This window comes from Chrysemys picta, chromosome 2 (genome assembly GCF_011386835.1).
Source record: "Chrysemys picta bellii isolate R12L10 chromosome 2, ASM1138683v2, whole genome shotgun sequence".
Classification (NCBI taxonomy): Eukaryota; Metazoa; Chordata; order Testudines; family Emydidae; genus Chrysemys; species Chrysemys picta.
In genome coordinates, this window is record NC_088792.1 from 182,476,218 (window position 1) to 182,497,740 (window position 21,523).

At 41.3% G+C, this 21,523-nt stretch overlaps 1 protein-coding gene across 1 annotated transcript in view; it reads left to right on the forward strand.

Moving 5' to 3' along the window:
• The first annotated feature begins 204 nt into the window (after window positions 1–204).
• The window catches only part of MCUR1 (mitochondrial calcium uniporter regulator 1), a 34,966-nt gene continuing 13,647 nt past the window's right edge, over window positions 205–21,523 (forward strand). Inside the window, exons 1-6 of the mRNA XM_005302856.4 lie at window positions 205–594; window positions 2,765–2,887; window positions 3,917–4,020; window positions 12,246–12,347; window positions 15,104–15,145; window positions 17,840–17,911. Of these exons, the coding sequence (XP_005302913.2) occupies window positions 288–594; window positions 2,765–2,887; window positions 3,917–4,020; window positions 12,246–12,347; window positions 15,104–15,145; window positions 17,840–17,911 (750 nt within the window). The 5' untranslated portion in view covers window positions 205–287. The remainder of the gene's footprint in view (window positions 595–2,764; window positions 2,888–3,916; window positions 4,021–12,245; window positions 12,348–15,103; window positions 15,146–17,839; window positions 17,912–21,523) is intronic.

A 21,523-nucleotide genomic window follows, 5' to 3' on the forward strand; every position in this document is an offset into this window, starting at 1 on the left:
CTCGTCTGCTCGCCCTTGTGTGGGGTGATCCAATATAGCAGGGGCGTAGCCCGGCCCGCCTGCAGCCTTCTCCCTTGGCCAGCTCCCAGGGACTCCCCAGGACTCAGCCACGCCTACGCCTCTGAGTTAGTCAAGGGGAGACCATGACATCACCGAGCGTCATATGGAAACACCTCCGCGTGGCTGGCATGCGCATTGGATGTCCAAATGGGTTGGTGCCGGAATTAGGAAGCCGGGGCGCAGGGATTTGAGGCCAGAGCCCTAGTACCGCCCTCAGGCGGAGGGTGATGCGAGCGGGGTCAGACTTCCGCTGTGCTTGGTCCTCCTACTCCAGCCGCCAGGGCGGGGAGGCGGCCGCTCCGCCACCTCACGTGACATCCACGCGCTCGCGCCGTCGCCTTGGAGACTGGAAGCTGCCGGGCTTCCGCCACAAGCTTCGGGCCCACGCGCGCCCGCTAGTAACCGCCTCCGCCGCGCCGCCAGGGGATGCGGCCCCCGGCGCCATGCTCTGGAGTAAAGGCATCAGCGGGCTCGGCGCTGCCGCCGCCGCGGGGACCGGCCGCCTGCGCCACTGCGGCCCGCGCGGGGAGCGGGGTGAGAACGGGGGTCTCGCGGGCGCCGCAGCCCGGCTGGGGGAGGGGGAGCGGGACTTCCCCGGGCCGGGGGTCACCCCGTGTCGCTCCCTGCCCGCCGCCTGGCTCTAGCAGTTACCCCCGTGCGCCTGCGGCAGCGGCGGGATGGGCCTGTCCTGGGAGCCGGGAGGCCGCCCCGTCTGCTCCCCTCCGCCAGCTGAGCCGGGAGCCCGTGTGCGCGCTGCACCCCAGGCCCCGCAGCGCTGCGGGCTGGAGGTCTCTGCCCCCGGCCGGGGCGCTCTCCGCGCACGAGCTGCCCTCACCCCACCCTGACGGCAAAGGCGGCTTCCGGTCTGAGCTAGCGAAGGAGACCTATGACAGGAGCCCGAGCTCTGCTGGGCTGGGCCTGCTCGTTTCCAAACGCAGAGCAACTGTACAGGCGCCTTCATCCGGGGGCCGGTGATGTGACAAGCCGCGTTTAGTAAAACTGAGCTGCAGGGTCTCAGCTGTTGCTTCACACGAGACAATGCACCCTCCTGCGGAAATGCTGTTTTCTGCCAGCTGTAGGAATAAATGTTTACTTTTTTTCCAGTTATTCTTAATCCAGTAAACTAACCCTATTACACTTTAAACACTTCTACAGGAGTTTTGAATTGAACATAACTATATATTCTCTACACTTTGGGTGGGAGTTGTTACACGTGATAAAGACAACACCCATTTTATTATAAGTCTTCAGTAGCCACAGCACTCCAGCCTATCTCCTGTTCCCCAGGACAATCCCATCTCCTCACACCCCATTCGAAAAAAACAAACTGCAACAATAGCTGCTGTGTATGTTTTTAAGTTTTGTTTACAATTGTAAATATCTGATTGTGAATAAATATTTTCAGTTTGAAGGGTCATCAAGTACAGTAGAACCTCAGAGTTAGTAAGAACCTCACTTGCATCTGAAGAAGTGAGGTTCTTACCCACGAAAGCTTATGCTCCCAATACTTCTGTTAGTCTCAAAGGTGCCACAGGACCCTCTGTTGCTTTTTTCAGAGTTAGTAGTTTGTTTAACACAGTATTGTACAGTATTTGCTCCCCCTCCTTCCCACTGCCTGATTGCATAGTTCCAGTTCCAAATGAGGGGTGTGGTTGACCAGTCAGTTTGTAACTCCGAGGTCCTATTGTACTTCAATAAATAATAGGAACTATCTGCTAATGAAGTAAGAGCAGATCTCTGCTTAAAACACTGCAGCGATGCAACTGTACCAGTGCAGCAGCGTCACTGTAGCACTTCAGTGAAGACACAACTATGTTGGGGGAGAACTTCTCACATGAGCGTAGTAATCCACCTCCACAAGAGGTGGTAGCTATATTAACAGGAGAAGCCCTCATAAACATAGCATTGTCTACACCTGGGGTTACGTTGGAATAACTGTGTTGCTCAGGGGATGTGGGTTTTTCACACTCTTGGTGACATAGTTACACCAATGTAAATTTATAGTGTAGGTCTGGCCTAAGATTGTGAACCTAGTCCTCAAAGATACCAAGTGCCCTCCACTTCTACTGACTTGAGTAGGTGCTGATGGCATTATTTAAACCCTAATCCAGCAAACATCTGTGTGTGTGTGTAAGCCTCATTTACACCTAAAATTTAGGTTGACCTAGCTACGTCACTTAGGAGCGTAAAAAATTCACACCGTGTGAGAGATGTAGTTAAGCTGACCTAAGCCCCAGTGTAGTCACCGCTAGGTCAATGAAAGAATTCTGTCAGCTACTGCGTCTTAAGGGGGTGTGCTCTCTGTTGCTATACTAAATGTCTACACTACAGTGGCAGAGCAATTACGCTGCTGTACTACTTGTAATGTGGCTTTATGCATGAGTAGTCCCACTGAGTTCAGCAAGATTACTCGGAAGGGTAATACGATACTAGAAAGTGCTCAGATACCATGGTGATGGCGTACAACTGTATTAAAAAGGTGAACAGAATAGCTGACTGCAAGGTGCTTTGCAGTCTAACTCCAGAATCCTGAGCATGTTGCAATAATGTATGTTGGGGGAGATTAGCATTACTTTAATTTGCTATAAAATTTAATAATTTTTAGTTATTGAAAGCATGTAGTGAACTTCTTACAGGAATAAAAGTGTCTTAGTAAATGTACTTTCATTTCATATTGACACTAACTTGTATGTGTTTTTTGTAGACTTAAGCATCTCTGTGGCATCATCTTTACAAACTCACAGTGTCAAGGGGAAATTTTCCTTATCGGGGAGTAGAAAGCTATTCTTTGACACCCATGCTCTAGTGTGCCTGTTGGAAGAAAATGGTAACTTTTCTGTTACAAATTATTCAAATATGTAGAGTTATCTATAACTTATTTCTGCTGTATGATTTCATTATCATTTAAGAGTACTAAGCTTGTGCAATTATTTCCCTGTCTCACTTAATTTAAAAGTGTTATTCTTAGTGAGATAGCTTTTATAAAAATTGCTTAAAAGAACACTATTAAGATCAAATTTTGACCTTTGTTATTTTGGATTTACATCTGTGTAACTGAGGTCAGAAACTGGCCAGGCCTGCTATATAACACTTAATTAACTCTTACGTACCTTATAATTGCCCTTCTTCTGTATTTTTTTTTTAATTCTCATCCATAATATTGTATCACTGCCTTTATTATGAACCTGCAAATGTTGAAAATACTTCTTGGGGGATTATTGTTTTGCAAAATATCTTAGTAGAATCTTGCAACTGTTACAAAAATCTGCAGTAGTGAGTTAAATCATAATACACTTCACTTTACATATTGTTATATTTTACAGAGTCTCAAAGACTGGTAGACCTAAAACAGACCAACTAGCTTTGTTCTGATTTATTGGATTGTGCATACCTTTTACATTTTTCTGAACAAGTAGTGTACTAAAATCAGGTTCCTGCTCTTGAAGAGCAAGGTTGTAACTTTCAATAACGTGCTTGTTCAAAAAAAACTAAGCAGGCATGAAAGAGAGAATATGACATTCTCATCTGTACCCACATCTGTTTTAATAAATAAAATACCAGCATCCTATATTGTTGTTGAGGGATAGTGCTGAACACTAGAAGTTGCCATTTAGCTACACTGCAGTTGTCATTTTATGGTGGAGATACCTTGGATGTTCATGTGTTTTAAATTTAATTAATTGAACAGTAACATTGTGTTCTGTTATTAGTTCCGAATGGAGGGAGGAATATGTTTGTAGCCTCTGCCATGGCCATAATTTATTAAAAATCTTTGAATAGTATTTGAAAGAGACATCTCTGAAAAAATGGTTCAGGCATAATTTTGCTATGTTTTGCTGTATTTTGTTTTGCTTAGGGTTCACTACTCAGCAATCAGAGATCATTGTATCTGCGTTAGTGAAAATTATGAATACCAACATGGATGTGATTTACAAGGACATGGTCACCAAAGTACAGCAGGTGAGATACAAGAAGGTGTTGGAGTTAAAGAAAACCAAAATTTAATGTTTCTACTAGTAAAACATAACCTGGTGTTCAAGGCATGACTGTGCTTCAAATTGTACCTTACATTTTCAACAGCAAAGAAATTTGGGTTTAAAAATACAATGTAAGCATCCCTATATATCTTCTGGGTGTTTTCAGACTGGATACTTGATTTATATTTAGTTTTGAGGCCTGATTTTTTCCCCTATTCTCAAATACACAAACAAGTGTTGCTATGGATTTTGAATTTCAACTATTGTGATTCAGTGCACAGGCCAGATGCAGACTTTTCAAGCTCAAGTGCAATACATGCCCTCATTTTTGGGTTGAAATGGTAATTGACTAGAGAATTTTTGGGTAAGAGACTGAGATAGATGAGGTATGTGACACACACAAATTGACTGGCATATGAGGTATAGTGAATAGTGCAAGTCTTCCCAAGAAGGACAAACCCATTTGCTATCACAAAGAAGTAAGTGTTTTCTCAGTTCTTCTTTGAGTGATTGCACTTGTCCATTCCACTGTAGGCATTCGTGCACTCCAGTATACAGTTCTCAGAGAGATTTTCCCTTAGTGGTATCCATTGGGGCATCACAAGTTCTGTTTGCTGCCTCACACCTATGCATAGGCATAAGGGTCAAGCTGCCCCGACCCCCCTCATTTCCTTCCCATCACCCATGATGGTTATTAGTTTCCTGTTCTTGCTTCTTCAATTTTTAGTCAAATCCTATAAATACAGTACACCCTCGCTATAATAAACACGTTGGGATCCAAGCCATTTGTTCATTATAGCCAAGGGTTTGTTATAGCAAAAGAGTGCCAATGAGGGTGGGGTGGCTGACAGCTCCTCCAGCCCTGCAGCTGCAACAGGCCTCGAAGTGGAATCCAGGGTCCAGCTTCATTATAGCTGAAGGTTCGTTATTATGAAGGGCATTATAGCGAGGGTGTACTATAGTAATTGTTGTATAGTTAGTGTAGTTTAATAGGTAGTCAGTTTAAAAAAAAAAAAATGTTATTTTGTGTGGTTCTGGCGCCCTGTCTCTGTACCGGCCTTGGTACTGGAGCTATACCATACTTTCTGGGTTTCAAGCCCTGCCATTCTTATCATGAGGCAGTGCCTAATAGTAACCCTCATCCCAGCTGCCTTAAGTGCATGAGTGACCAGTGTGCCATTTGCAAAGCCTTCAAGTCCCATTCTAAAAAAGGCAGAGCAACCAGACTAAAAGATTTGCTGCTCGAATTGGCACTATATCCTCCATTTGAGCTGTCTATCTTGGTCTAAGTACCGAGCACCTTGGTGTTGGCCAGTAGCACACCTCTGGCACTACCAGTACTGAAAGGCAGATTGGTGTTGCTGATACTGAGGAAGAGGCATTGGAAATCAGACTGTGTGCCAGGTTCACTGGAAGATGTGAAGAGGTTGAGTTCTTCTAAAGACACAGGAGTGTGTTCAAGGAGGAACTGCTCCCCAGAGCATGCCTCTAAATGGGAATTTACTGACTCCAGAGCTTAGTATCGGCCTGCTGAGACCAGCTCCCAAAGCACCTTCATTGGCATCTCCTTGCACCATGGTACCACAGAGTGTCTTCCTGGTGCCATCTACTCCTGAGCATTTGAGGCTGCAAGAGAGTTGCTAAATCTCTCAGTGCTGTCATCATCATCAGTTCAAGAGACTCACCTGGCACCGGTGCTCAATGTGCCACCGTCAGTGCCTTAACCTCTGCACCAGGCAATTCCATTGGGTTCAACCATCAGAGTATTGATTAAAGGGGTACTGTCTAGGGGACAGCCACAGATGATCTTCTTTGCTCCCCTTTCTTCAGACTCTGAATCTTCTTCACTGGTACCAATGGGCGTGGCACTGCCATGGTCACAAGAAGAGGCATCTCCTTCATCAGACTCTGAAGTGGGATCCTGGGTAGCCCAACCTAACCAGTCCCACCGTCAGGAGTATGTCACCTGCCTGACATGGGTTCAGCCTTAGTTCCAGAAAGGGGTTTATAGAAGGGACTCTTGGGCTGCACACAGTTGGGGACTGGAGCCACAGCAGTAGCCCTTCTGGAGCCTGTGGGGCTTCCTCCCTCATTCGAGAGCGTTTCTACAGCCACCTTAGCAGGCTCCATCTACTGATCATTGGGTGCATCAGTGCCAAAAGCACCCTATCGTCAGTACTGAGCCTTGCTCTGAACAGATTCGAGATCCCTCTCATGACCAGCCCCCAGTACTGCTGGCATCCTCTTCTTCGTCTCCTGATGAGGCAGTTGTGGTGGAGCCTATTTATCTGCCTTCTGATTATTTTAAGACCCATCAGGAACTGTTGAGGAGGATGGCTATGGACTTAGACATCCACCCAGAGGAGGCCTGGGAAAAATCATATAAGCTAGTGGACATTTTGACATCTGCATCTCCAACCAGAATAGCCTCATTATAGGGAGAGCTATCTTCGAGCCTACCAAAGTCCTCTGGCAGACCCCAGCTTCCCTGCCTCTGACTGCAGAAAGAACAAAGAGGAAGTACTGTGTTCCCTTTCAGGGGGTTCAAGCACTGTGTAATCACCCCCCTCCAGATTCCCTTGTTGTGGCATCAGCCAATGAGAAAGAGAGACAGACAGGACACAAGGCAACAACTCCCAAAAATTGGGGAGAAGAAGCTGGACTACTTGGGAGGAAGATTTATTCCAAAGAAATAAACAGCGTCATATTGCAAACCAGCAAGCTTTGCTGGGGTGCTACAATTTCATCCTGTGGGATATAGTTTCAGAGTTTCAAAGACAAGCTCCCAGACAAGGTGAAACAGGAGTTCCAGTGTTTGATAGAGGAGGGCAAGTTGGTTGCCAGAATGGCTCTGCAGGCAGGTCTTGATGCAGCAGATTCTCTAGCTTGCAGCATGGCCTCCGCTATCATGATGAGGCACTCATCCGGCCTCCCTACAGAAGTACAACAGACAATCCAGGAATTATCTTTTGAAGGGCAATAGCACTTCTCACAAAAGACGGACAAGACTCTGCATACTCTCACGGGCTCTAGATCAACCCTGAAATCCCTGGGCATTTGTACCTCAGCAGTGAAGCGGGAGACCTTTTGTTCTCATTAGTCCAGAATTTTTGGGGGGGTGGCCTCTCAAGCCCAAGATCTGTCAAGGAAAAGGAGCAGAGGTTACAAAAGGCGCCCACCACTGCCCTCTGCTTTAGCAGCCACCAGTTCATCAAGGCAGGCAGCATCTTCCAAGAGCTCACTTTGATGGGCAGGTCAAGAGCATGCTACGGGTCTAAGAGTGCCTTCTTTTTCTTTTACAATTTTTTCAAACTGCCTGTCCCACTTCTGTTGTCATTGGGCCCACATCACAACAGATTGGTGGATTCTAAGCATGGTGGCAGTGGGATATAGGCTCCAATTTATTTCTTCCTCTCCATCCTCCTTCCCCGTCCCTCTTCAGAGACCCCTCTCATGAAGCAGAATTATTACAAGAAATACAATCACTTCTCTTTGTAGAGTGATCCCTCCTTTGTTCAGGGGAAAGGGACTTTACTCCCAGTACTTCCTGATCCCAAAGGCAAAAGGGAGTCTAGATCTAAGGCAGTTAAACAAGTTATTACAAAAATCAGAATTCCAGATGGTCACTCTAGCTTCCATAATCCCTTCCCTGGAGCTGGGGGACTGATATGCTGCTCTTGACTTAAAGGACACCTACTTTCACATGGCGATTCATCAGAGCCACAGAAAATTTCTGAGATTAATTGTCAGCAGTTGACATTATTAGGCCACATCTACACTACCCGCCGGACGGATCGGATCGGCGGGTAGTAATCGATCTATTGCGTCTCATCTAGACGCGATAAATCGATCCCCAAATCGACGCCCGTACTCCACCTCAGCAGGAGGAGTAAGCGGAGTCGATGGGGGAGCCGCAGCGGTCGACTTGCCGCTATGAGGACGGCCAGGTAAGTCGAACTAAGATGCTTCGACGTAGCTGAAGTTGCATATCTCCACCACCACACACACACCCCCCAGTGTAGACCAGCCCTTAGTTTACAATGGTTCCCTTTTAGTCTCTTGGCTGCACCACTTGTTTTTCAAAGTGCATGGCAGTAGAAGAAGCTTTCCTCTGGAGGTCGTGGTCATATAGTCCCTTACTTGGATGACTGCCTGATGAGAGGTCAATCCAGGTCGCAGATGATGTCCAGTATAAGCATAATCTGATCCACCTTCAATGCACTTGGCCTACTGATCAACTCAGAAAAGTCAGTCCTATCTGTGGTACAGAATTCATTGGAGTGAAGTCGTGGACTCTACAGCAGCCAGGACCTTACTATTGCAAACAAGGTTTCAGGCAATGCAGAACCTCATTCTGGATTTAAGGGCTTATCCTCTCACCTCGGAGTGGAAGTTTAGGCACAAGGCAGAGTTCACTTATGTGGTCCAGTACTTCAGACTGTGTCTCAGACTCCTTCAAGGCTGGTTGGCAGAGGTGTATTCTCTAAAAAAGCACCATATAGATATGTTAATGCACATACCAAGTCACATCTTATCTTCCCTAGATTGGTAGAAAGACCCAATCAACATCTGCAAGGAAGTTCCTTTCACCCCGCCTCAACAATCTCTTACTTTAGTCAGACCTGGGCTGGGGCTGGGTTCATGTGGGACCCCTGCAGATGCAAGTCTCTGGTCTCCCCAAGATCTCAGCCTACATGTAAACATCAAGGAGTTTTGCTTACCTTGTATGACATTCCTTCCTCTCATTAGGGGAAGGGGAATATTGGTGCCAACCAACAATATGACCGCCATGTTTTATATAAACAAATGGGGGGGAGCCCCATCTAGGGTGACCAGACAGCAAATGTGAAAAATCGGGACGGGGTGGGGGGTAATAGGAGCCTATATAAGAAAAAGACCCCAAAATTGGGACTGTCTCTATAAAATCGGGATATCTGGTCACCCTAACCCCATCTCCACTACTTTGTTGGGAAGCAATACTCCTCTAGGACTTCTGCAATGACACCTTTATGCTTCCAAAAACAGCGCACCTCCTGAGGATTTGTGATATGCTAGCAGATCACTTGAGCAGGTTTTTTAATAATCACCATGTGTAGTCCCTTTGCCCAGATGTAACAAGGTCCATTTTCCAGCTCTGGGGAACTCCCCAAATGGATCCTTTTGCAACAAAGGACAACACAAAATTTCATCCGTTACGCTTCAGAGCAGAAGTGAGCCTGAGTTCATTAACAGATGCTTTTCTACTGCTGGGTCAGAGGGTCTGCTGTATGCTTTTCTCCCTCTCTCTCTTGTTCCAAAGTTCTGTACACGGCCAACCAGGATAAGGCCTGTCTCGCAGCGATTGCCTTGGCATGGCCCCATCAACAGTGGTTTTCACATCTCTTGGACCTCCCAATCAGTCCCTCACTATTACTCCCACTTCACACAGACCTGATTTCTCAGAAGTATGGCTGCCTCCTCCACCCCAATCTTCAGGCCCTTCACCTGAAAGCCTGGAGACTTCGCGGTTAACTTCAGTGGAGGTGTCCTACTCTAGAGAGATGCAGGAGGTACTGCTGAATAGCAGTAGAAAACCATCAACTAGGACAATTTATCTTGCTAAATGGGAGAGGTTTTCCATCTGGTTGAAGCTGAAAGGGATCTCCCCTATTCTTGCTTAGTCCAGCCTATGCTGAATAGATCTTTTATATCTGAAATATCAAGGATTGGCAATTAGCTCAATCACATTACACCTAGTGGCTGTATTGGAATTCCACCCTCATGTGGATAACCACTCCCTTTTTTCCAAACTGATAACGATAAGATTTTTAAAGGGTTTTGACAGGCTGTTCTACCATGGAGCCTGAATCTAGTCTTTAACAAAGCTGATGGGTCCCCACTTTGAGCAATTAGTGTCCTGTTTTCTGTTGCACCTTTCAGTGAAGATAGTGTTTTTAGTAGCCATTACATCAGCTGGGAGAGTTGAAAGCACTAGTATCAGATTCTCCATTTATGATTTCTTACACAGATAAAGTCTACCTTCGTCCCCATCTAAGCTTGTGTACAAAAGTGGTCTCCACTTTTCAGATCAACCAAGCAGTTTTCTTACCAACCTTCTTCCCAAAGCCTCACCGTAATAAGGGAGAGGAGAGATTGCACACCCTAGATCTCAGAAGAGCTGTAGTATTTTATCTAGAACAGACTAAACTTTTCCATTCTTTGTTTAAATTGTTTATTGCTTTTGCAGTCAGAATGAAAGGTTGTCCTGTTTCCACGCAAAGGAGTTTGTCATGGATATCCAGTTGTATTCACCTGCGTTATGAGTTGGCTAACCCCACATAGAGTACTGAGACATTGACTAGATCTCAAGCAACTTCTGTGACATTTCTGGCTAACATGCACATTTGCAAGGTGGCAACCTGGTCATCATGTCACGCTTTTGCTTCTTGCTAAGCAGTCGCTCAGCAATCTAGAAACCATGCTAAATTTGGACAAGAAGTCCTCCAGTACCTGTTCAAATAGACCCTGAATCAGTGTTGCTGGAGGTGCGTTAGTACCCTCTGGCTTGAAGTGTTTTCCATCACATACAGGATATGATTATTTGTCACTATGATTATTTCCTGAAACTCATGGATTATTCTTCATGTCCTCCACAGCTATCCAGGGCAGTTCTATGTGTCTTGAATTTTTTTGAGGGAGGTTCTGAGAAGACCCCAGACCTATTTGCAGCTGGAAGTAGACCAGTAGTGCTAGGGTTGCTCAAAGCACTCTCCCAGCCACCAGCAAATGGCTTATAGAAGCTAGCTCATCTCTAGCCTTTGGTCACAAGGGGTGACTCAATGGCATAAGAAAATTTGTTCTAGTAATATGAATGTCTGAGAGCAAGGAATTTTTGTGTTCTAATTATGGCTCTGATGCTGACTTCCTCTGTGGCCTTGGTCATATCATATAGCCTCTCTTCCTTAGCATCCTCATATATAGCATGGGGGGAAATATTTACCTCCATTACTACCTGGATGGTGTAAAAGCTAATGTTAGTATAGTTATAGAAAAATGCCTACAATTGCAGAAAGAACTGGAGAGGATGAAAGATAGAGTAAAACAGGTGGGAGCAGGCCACCTTTCTCCACTTTTTGTGTTTGCTGTCCTCAGTGAAATTGAAAATATGTATAAGATAATACTGCTTATTTAAAATAAACACAGGGAAGACATCAGGATTTAGGCATTGTTTAATATTTCACTTAGATTAAACTTTGAAGTACTGCTGCTATTGACACGTCTTCATAACCAGAGCCAGTTGATGGTCATCATTGGCTGTAACAATAAAAAAAAAGAAAAACGCAAGTTATCATTGCTTTGTATTGGTGTGACTAATGGACCTGTTGAGCACTCCTGAGTAGTTGCAGCACCTAAATTGCATTCTCTGGAGTGCTGAAGTAAGCATTCTTGAAACTGGTATCTTGAATTTGGCTGAAGTAGGAAAGAACATTTTACTGAAGTGCTGTCTTCATATGCTGTTGTGTGCATCTTTTTGTATTTTATTGTAAGAGGAAAAGAGCAGTTTGTCGCAAGTTCTTATTCGTATTCTAGGTTAAGTACATCCCTACAGTAAAATGCCCTCTCTTATTTGACTTGGTACAGTATTTGGTCTTTTGGCCTCGAGATGAAAACCTTGTCTTTGCTTCTGGGACCTTGAAGTGAAAAAAAATTCTCTAAGTTACATGTATTCATTAGTCTGCAAACATTACAGCTGGCAGGTGCAATATGACTGATATGGTCTGAATGCACTTCTTTCCCCATATCCTCTCCAGCTCTTTGCATCACTGGAGCCACTAGTTGCTTTAATGTTACAACACCACACATACAGCTGCAGCAGGAAGAGAAAGAAAAGCCAAAAATGTGAAGAGAGGAACTACCAGTGATATTACACTTCCACCAACCTGTAGATGTTTCAGAAATAGCTAGAGGTTTGTGCTAGCTCTAAAATTTAGCTAGCTTCTGAGCTTAAATTAGCCATCTTATGTTACCACATTCATTTAAAAAATGTGTGTTCCATATCCAGAATGAAAATTGGTCAGTCTAAGATGGCTGGATCCCAAGACTCAATTAAGTGACACAGACACTGAAATAATAGCGTTTTAAATACTATATTTGTACACAAGTGAGAACTTTTTTAGGATGTTGCAATTGTTATGGTATGGTATTGAATTTTTCTTTCTTCTTTCAAAGGAAATCACTCTTCAGCAAATAATGTCTCATATTGGTGGTGTGAAAAAGGATATGATTATCTTAGAAAAGAGTGAATTTTCAGCACTCCGAGCTGAAAATGAGGTAAAAAACACATATGCAAACTACAGTAGCACTGGTTTTTTTGTATACCGCATAGAGAAGTGGTTCTCAACTTTTTCCATACCATGACTTCATGTTACAACAGAAAAAAGCTTTGAGATGCCCCTCCCAATTTGCCATAAAGTAAGGGAAGGTGGTCATGAGCCCCAGGTTGAGAACACATAGCTTAGAGAAAAGCCATGCATCAAGCTTTGTTGTTGTGTTTTAAAACTTCTCTGTGTTGGGAGGAGGGGAGGGAAAGCCAAGAGTAGAGGAATCATAGTATCAAGTGTGGAGATTTGCTTGCAGAGCTCCCAGTAACCTGAAGAAGTAGTAATATAATATAATTAATCATTTACAGCATTAAAAAATTTGATCCAGTAGTAGTTATACAATCCGTAGTTGAATCCATGTCTTATAAGATTTTTAGGCTCCTTTGGGGACAGAATTAAAACGCTCCTGGCATATTTCAGATATCCATTGCTCCTCTTCCTAGAAGCTGAGCATATCCTTTTGCTGTATAGGGACCCTGTCAGTCAGCCCAAAGGAGTGAAATTAGTCTGCTGAAGAGGAGGAATCTTTACCATCTGGTTGGCAGATGCGGTTTAACAAATTTACAGCGAGCAAAATGATGTTGAAAGAAACCTTGTAGCATGGTAGGTTGTTAACAATTATGCCAAAGGTCACAATTAAAGGAAACAAAATAGAAGATATTCTGTTGGCTGTTGAGAAGGGAAGATTTGTTTATCCTTAATCTCATATATTTAGAGGTGAATGAACAAGGAAAAAATAATGGGACTGTTTACTTAAGGTGCTTCTGAACTGTGTTTAACATACATAAATTGGAAACACAATTTATTAGGGCTGTTGATTAATCGCAGTTAACTCACACAATTAACTCAAAAAAATTAATTGTGATTAATCGCAGTTTTAATTGCACTGTTAAACAATAGAATACCAATTGAAATGTATTAAATATTTTGGATGTTTTTCTACACTTTCATATATATTGTATTCAGTGTACATTATTTTTTATTATAATTTTTACTGTGCAAATATTTGTAAACAAAAGAAATTGTATTTTTCAATTCACCTTGTACAAGTACTGTAGTGCAATCTTTGTCGTGAAAGTGCAATTTACAAATGTAGAGATTTTTTGTTATATAACTGCACTCAAAACAAAACAATGTAAAACATCAGAGCCTACGAGTCCACTCAGTCCTACTTTTGTTCAACCAGTCGCTAAGACAAACAAGTTGTTTACATTTTCAGGAGATAATGCTGCCCTCTTCTTGTTTACAATGTCACCTGAAAGTGAGAACAGGTTTTCTCATGGCACTGTTGTAGCCAGTGTCGCAAGATATTTACGTGCCAGATGCGCTAAAGATTCATATATCACTTCATGCTTCAACACCATTCCAGGGGGCATTTGTCCATGCTGATGACAAGTTCTGCTCGATAACAATCCAAAGCAGTGCAGACTGACGCATGTTCATTATTATTTTCTGAGTCAGATGCTACTAGCAGAAGGTTGATTTTCTTTTTTGGTGGTTCGGGTTCTGTAGTTTCCGCACTGGAGTGTTGCTCTTTTAAGACTTCTGAAAGCATGCGCCGCACCTCGTCCCTCTCAGATTTTGGAAGGCACTTAAGATTCTTAAACCTTGGATCGAGTGCTGTAGCTATTTTTAGAAATCTCACATTGGTACCTTCTTTCTGTTTTGTGAAATCTGCAGTGAAAGTGTTCTTAAAATGAACAACATGGGTTGGGTCATCATGCTAGACTGCTATAACATGAGATATATGGCAGAATGCGGGTAAAACAGAGCAGGGGATATACAATTCTCCCCCCAAGGAGTTGTCACTAATTTAATTAATGCATTATTTTTTTAACAAGTGTCATCAGCATGGAATCATGTCCTCTGGAATGGTGGCTGAAGCATGAAGGGGCATATGAATGTTTAGCATTGGTATTAGTAAATACCTTGCAATTCCAGCTACAACAGTGCCATGAGAATGCCTGTTCTCACTTTCAGGTGACATTGGAAACAAGAAGTGGGCACCATTATCTCCTGCAAATGTAAACAAACTTGTTTGTCTGAGCGATTGGCTGAACAAAAAATAGGACTGAGTGGACTTACAGGCTCTAAAATTTTACATTGTTTTATTTTTGAATGCAGTTTTTTTGTACATAATTCTACATTTGTAAATTCAACTTTCATGATAGAGGTTGCCGTACAGTATACTTGTATTAGGTGAATTGAAATACTATTTCTTTTTTTACAGTGCAAATACTTGTAATCAAAAATAAAGTAAGCACTGTACACTTTGTATTCTGTGTTGTAATTGAAATCAATATATTTGAAAATGTAGAAAGCAGCCAAAACTATTTAAATAAATGGTATTCTATTATTGTTTAACAGTGCACTTAATCGCAATTAACTTTTTTAATCGCTTGACAGCCTTATAATTTATTAAACTGGAACCCTTAAAAAAACAATTCTGGAGTGTTAATAGCAGAAAGAAGCTGTAGATACACATGCTTCTTAAAAAGTGTTTTTGCAGAAATAACTAATTGATACTGTAACCTGTCTCACATTTGCTAGGACTAGACAATCTATAAAATGAAAAGGAAATTAGAAATATTCATAGTTTATTGATCATTAATACAGTGCTAGTAGCGGTAATGCAGATTCACCAGTACTCTTAGGACTTTTATTTATATGTACTTTTTTTTTTTTTTTTTTTTTTTTTTTTTTAAGAAAATAAAACTTGAACTCCAGCTGCTAAAGAAGCAAGTAATGGTAAGATACATTATTTATATTACTACTTAGATGCAATATGACTATAATGAACATGAAGAATTTAGAGAGCCATTTTAAATATCTATCTTGTTCGCTTTTAAAAGGCTTTTACTCATCTCTGCTACTAAAGTGCTTAGTTGTTGTGCTGCAGGTACCTTGTATGGGGGACTGAAATCTCCAAATCCTGGAGACTGCAGCAAAGGCAGCTTCATGTATGTATTCTTAGTGGTACCTGAAACTATTAAAATCTAAAAATATGTTTTAAATGGGATTTATTTTTCACTGTCTTAGCTGTTTTCCTTTATTTGCATTTCATTGATTGAATTAAGAAAGTGTCAGTTGCAGTTCCATGGTTAAGGCTAAAGTGACCAGACAGCAAATGTGAAAAGTCAGGACGGGGGCAGGAGGTAATAGGAGCCTATATAAGAAAAAGACCCAAAAATCGGGACTGTCCCTATAAAATCGGGACATCTGGTCACCCTAGTTAAGGCTGAATTGAGTTCTGCTCTTAAGGCCACTTTGTTACCTATGAAAATGCATGGCATCATCCACAAATTTACAGCATTTACTCTTTGGGCACAGAATTGGTTTTCTGAGAATCTGCAAGTAAATTGGTTTATTTGAGTTAATTTTAATTTAAAAATAGTTTTTTACTAAATTTAACCCCATGTGCCAGACCATGTTTTTATCCAAATGATTGTAATAACAGAAAAATGAAAACTCTCTTCGAACTTCCCATATAATTACATTTTACTGAAGTTGAGTATACAGACTACATGAAAAGGTTTTTTTGTTTGCTTGTTTTTTCAGGGTTAATGGTCCTTTTAGTGCTGTTCTTCTTAACTGACAGCTGATGCTGCTTCAGAAGATGCCATGAAAATTTTTCTCCTTCAGAGAATTCCATTACTAACTGGCCTCTTTCAAAATGATTGCTGTCTCCAATTTTCAATGGGTGTGAAGCTACGGGATGCCCTTAATAAAAAAAAAAAATGCCCTCTTTCAAAATGGACACCACTTCCCACTGTTCCCAGTGTTAATGAAGCCAGACTTAGGAAAAATGGTTGCCCCCGAGGACATAGTCTCAGGGTTCCTATTCACCACTCTTCCCTACTTTGCTCCTCTCAGCTGGAGAGAGGACACACCCTTCCAATCCCAGGTTGCTGATCTCCTAATGCTTCTCCACTAAACCATCAAGCTTTTGACCTATCTAGGCTTAGTAACTATGTGATCTTGTAATTATTCATCACCCCCATCCCCTTCCTGTTGTCTTGATTTCCATAATATTACATCATGTCTAAAATAAGGCTCAAATTGTGTATTTGTATTCTGCACTTTTGAACACTCTAAAATATAGTTTTAAATATTTCTAATTAATCCCTGGTTTTTAGACTAGATCTATCATAATTAGTTGCATTTGATATTTATTTCCTTTTACGTAGACGTTAATATCTCTATCCCAAATCATTCTTCCTAAAACTGGTACTTTTCATTAGTAGGTTTTATAGAGGTTTGACTAACACGGCTACCCCTCTGATAATAGAGGTTTGAGGTCATCATAATTTGTTTTTACATAAAATTAAATTATTTAGTTACATTTTTCCTTAGTCATATAATGAAAATTTATTCTGGGTAACAGTCAAGGTTAAAATCATTTATTTGTTCTTATATAAAACAAGTAGAAGTTTACACAGTATGTGAGATAGGTTTGTTAAAAGAAAATCGTAACTTAAAATTTTATAATTAAAAATTGATCATTGTAAAATATCTGTCACTAATTTTAAAGTTATTTAGCAGAATTAAAAATTGCTAAAACAGAAATCAGTCTGTAAGTGTTGTTCATTCTAAGATAATTAAATGTTTTTTATTAGCTTAATATAGTGGCTTGTAAAAAATGCTTGCATGTCTCTGATACATAGAATTTTTTGGAATATTCATCAGTCTTCACATTTATCCTATGCACTAGTCTGGTTAGCAGCTTGCTCTATGACCCACGGTCTGGAGACTGGAATTCCTCTGGGAAGTAGCAGTAAAATGGTAGCTGTCATTGAGAAGCAGCAGAACCATTTACTGCTATCCTGCAAGTAAAACATTGACAAGTAGCTCTATAAAGTTTTTTAAAAATATAATATGTCTGTTATATAACTTCCAGTAAATATTCCATGAGCTGTCTTAAGTTATCTGTAGTTTTCTTTTAAGCCAAACAGTTATTAGATGACCATTACTAGTGTCCTCTTTGCAAGCATATTTTTATATGCTGTCTTGAATGGATTAGAGCAGTAGTATATCTCTATGGGACATCAAAATTTTACACATACCCAGACCTGGCCTCCAAACGTCTAAGTTTGTAGTACCTGGGACACAAGAAATATTCTCAGCTTCATTGGATGGACATGTTACATTGTCCTGGATCTGCTATGTCAGTGTTTTAGTCTCAAAAGCAGCTGCTAGTTGTCATGGCTTTCAGGAATCCTATTCACCCCAGAAGTCATGAGTATTTTCCATTGATTGAAGGGGCAAAGTAGGTCCCCACATAGGCTGCATCAGTTTCACAGTATCTGGAAAAAAGTCCTTTTATTGAGGTTTGCAGTAGGAAGGCACAATATATTTGTTCCGTTACTTAGCTCATGAATTGTACAAGGAAAATGTTGTTGGTTTTTTAAATTTCCTGATATATTTTGCATAATTTTTCTCTAGGATGAAGTTATCAAAGTTCGTGCAGATAACAAATTAGGCTTCAATCTGGAGAAGAGCAGAGTAAAAGAACTGGTAAGTGTTATGGATTTCTTCTAGAACAGTGGTCGGCAACCTTTCAGAAGTGGTGAGCTGAGTCTTCATTTATTCACTCTAATTTAAGATTTCACGTGCCAGTAATACATTTTAACGTTTTTAGAAAGTCTCTTTCTATACGTCTATAATATATAACTAAACTATTGTTGTATGTAAAGTAAATAAGGTTTTTAAAATGTTTAAGAAGCTTCATTTAAAATTAAATTAAAATGCAGAACCTCCTGGACCGGTGGCCAGGACCCAGGCAGTGAGAGTGCCACTGAAAATCAGCTTGCATGCTGCAGGTTGCCTAGCCCTGTTCTAGAAGTATGTAAAATGTGAATACCATTTGAAATTGTTTGGTCAAGAATGTAATTTTCATGGTTGTCAATGAAGTCTTTTGGCCAGAAGCTAGTGTGAACTACATGCTGTAGTATAATGTGACACCATTCGCTTTTAATATTTTATCACATTTTGACATTGTTTTTAATATCAAGATTAATGAGGAAATAATGTTTTTTTTTCTAAATTTATCTAGTCAAATTAAGTTTAAATACTTTGTTAAATTACCTAAATTGAAAGCCTCTCCTTGCTCCAATAGGGGACTAATTACATCGTAGCCAGTATGTCAGCTAACAGTTTGATTGAAGTGATTTTCACAATATCTTGTCCTAACTGGTATGGATCCAGTGACTTCTGACTTTCAAGTGTCTGGTAGAACTGAAAATCTTTATGATCTTAAACTGGAGTAATAAAGGTTACAGTAAATTGGCAAGTTTTTTTCTCTTTTAGAGTATTATATGTAACTCTGTTTTAAGCTCCTGTAAATGCCATTACCAAAATATATTTCAGCAAATCAAAGAAAATTATATTGCCTAACTTGAATAGTCTTTTTTGAATGACATTTTTCTACGGATTTTATTTTCCCTAGTCCCTAGTCATCAGATTTAACATTTATATTTCATAGATGTGTAGTGAGGGAATAATATTGACCATTACTATGGGCAGTAAGCTTTATTTTCTTTAGATACTGCTAATCTTTATTCTTTCAAAACTGGTAGATGTGCCCTTGAAAGTGATTACAGGTCTACCGCATCTTACGCGTGATTTCAACTATACGCGGTCGGCAAAAAAAAAAAAAAGAGAGAGAGAGAAAAACAACAATTTTAATACTATACCTGTACTGCGGGCGATTTCGCCCGCCATTGAACTCAGGGGGGTTTTGGCTATACGCGGTTTTCGCTTTATGCGCTAACCGCGGAATGGAACCCCCGCGTAAGATGAGACAGACCTGTACTCATAATAGTTGTCAAACGAGCTATCCTGGGTTGGGTCAATGACTTAGTACTGTGGGTAGCCCTCTGTGCTGCACCATGAGAGAATTGGGTTGAAGAACAAACTGAGGCCTTCAAACTTTTGAACTTGTAGATTTTTCAGATGTTGCAAAAATAATGCTTTGCACTAACGTAGCACCTTTCCTCTGAAGTTCTTTTAACTACTTAAATAGCAAGCCTCACAATATCTCTATGGGTAGGTAAGCATTATTGTATGCATTTTACAGATCAGTTAACTTAGGCACAAAGAGTTTGTGATGTGTCCAGGATGACAGGAATAGAGCCCAGGAATCTGGACTCTGTCTCTTGCTCAAAGCACTAGTCTACATTGCTTTTCTAGATGAAACCCCAACCTTTATGTGAAGAAGTAGACAACTATAAACTACAGTCATGTATTCCATTGCAGTCTGTTGTTATACAGGGCATTGTATCTTTCAAGGAGACTGCTTGCTTGCTAGTTGTTGTCAACAGACATCATGCATGGCCAGAACTCTGGCATAGAATGAGGAAAGAGGCAGGTGAATGGAGAACATGATGCTACATACAAAATAAGGTTTATTTGTACATAATAGGAAAGTGGAGAACCCAAAATAAAGGGCTGGGTGAAAGTTCTGTGACCTCTCTTCAACCTGTGCTTATGTCTAGATGTTGTTTCTTCTGCATTAATTAAAGCATTATTGGCATATGCACTTGGACACAGGTGAGACCTATACTTGAATGCCCAGAGTCCTATAAAAGCTGTAGAGAAAAATAAAGCACACTTACCTAGGAAGATACCTGAGGTAACTTAAATTACTAGAGGCTTAGCCAGTGGCTTTACTCCTAAAATATTTCCAAAGTATGGTGAGCTAATATTCCATCTGCATGCGGTTTAAAATATAAATATATATACAGTACTTGTATTACAGTTATTATTTATGTGGTTTCAACTTTTGCATTTAAAGGCAAGGTAGGAAAGTTTCTCTAGTGATAAGATAGGAAGCAGAAGGGCATTATTTAGGTTATGACATTGCAATAGCTAGTCAATGTTTCCTTCTGCTGCATCCAAGAATCCAGTTTGGGAAGAGGAGAGGCATACTGAAATGTGGGGCAAAAGCCCACATAAAGAAGTTGGGAGGGACAGTCACAAATATAACCAGAAAGACTCAGTTGAATGGGCAAACTAAGGCTGTTGAGAAATGAGCAAATGGGGAGCTTTTCATTGCTCTGAGCCTAGGACTAGGGCAGAGGTTCCCAAATTTTTCCTGGCACGATCCCATTTTAATGAAGTATTTCCTGCCAGGACCCCAGACAGCATGGAGGATGCCATTTTGTAGAGAGAAAGCGTGTCCTCTGCACAGCATTACCTCACATGCACCATATGTGCGAGGTCACCCCGCATGGACAACACCATTTTGCTCTACAAAAAAGCATTCTCCACACAGTGTGACCTCATATGTATGGTGCATGCAAGGTCATGCTGTGCAGAGCAAAATGGCACCCTCCATGTAATAGGCATCACCAGAATCTCACCTGCTGATGGCGTGCTCCATTTGGGGCCACAACCCACAGTTTGGGAACCGCTGGTACTAGGGCATCTGCCAGGAACATTCTGGCAGTTTGCTTTACCTGCTCTTATCGCACAAGAAAATATCTCAAGTCTGTGTAACGAAAGAAGTGGAGCCATGAGTATTGTAGAATAGAATGATCTTTTCTCTTTCATATAATTGAATTGAAAATCCTGCCAATTTATATAAAACTAGTTCAAATGAATCTTACAGCTTGCTTAAATTTACTATAGTATTCAACATATTTATAGACCTCACAGGAGTAATGTCTTTAGTTAAGATTGCCCAACACATTGTAAGACTCTGTTTTGCTGGTAACCCTGCCAAATTAACCATTTGGGCTGAATTTTTCCATACTGGGTGTCTACCTCAGGGTGAACCTCCTTCTTTAAAAAAATAGGATCAGTGGTTTCTGTGGACAAAATTAGGGAAAAATACAATGTTTTGCCCTGTAAACAAATGCTTATCAGACTTTTTAAGATGTTGTAGTGCCTCCATGTTTTGAAACAGGGACTTGCAATTTGGCAAAGGGGTGGTCTTTGTGTCAAAAATGCTGGTCCCATGAAAAAAAATATGGGGAATGCTCTAGTCCAGTGCTGCAGAGACTGAGAAGAACTTTTCTTGCAAATGTTGCTCCAGGATACTGTGGCAGCAGAACTGAGAGCAGGGAGACTCTCTCCCCTGTGCTCTCAGTGTACCCCCTGCTGGTACCCAGGCAGTGAGGAGGAGGA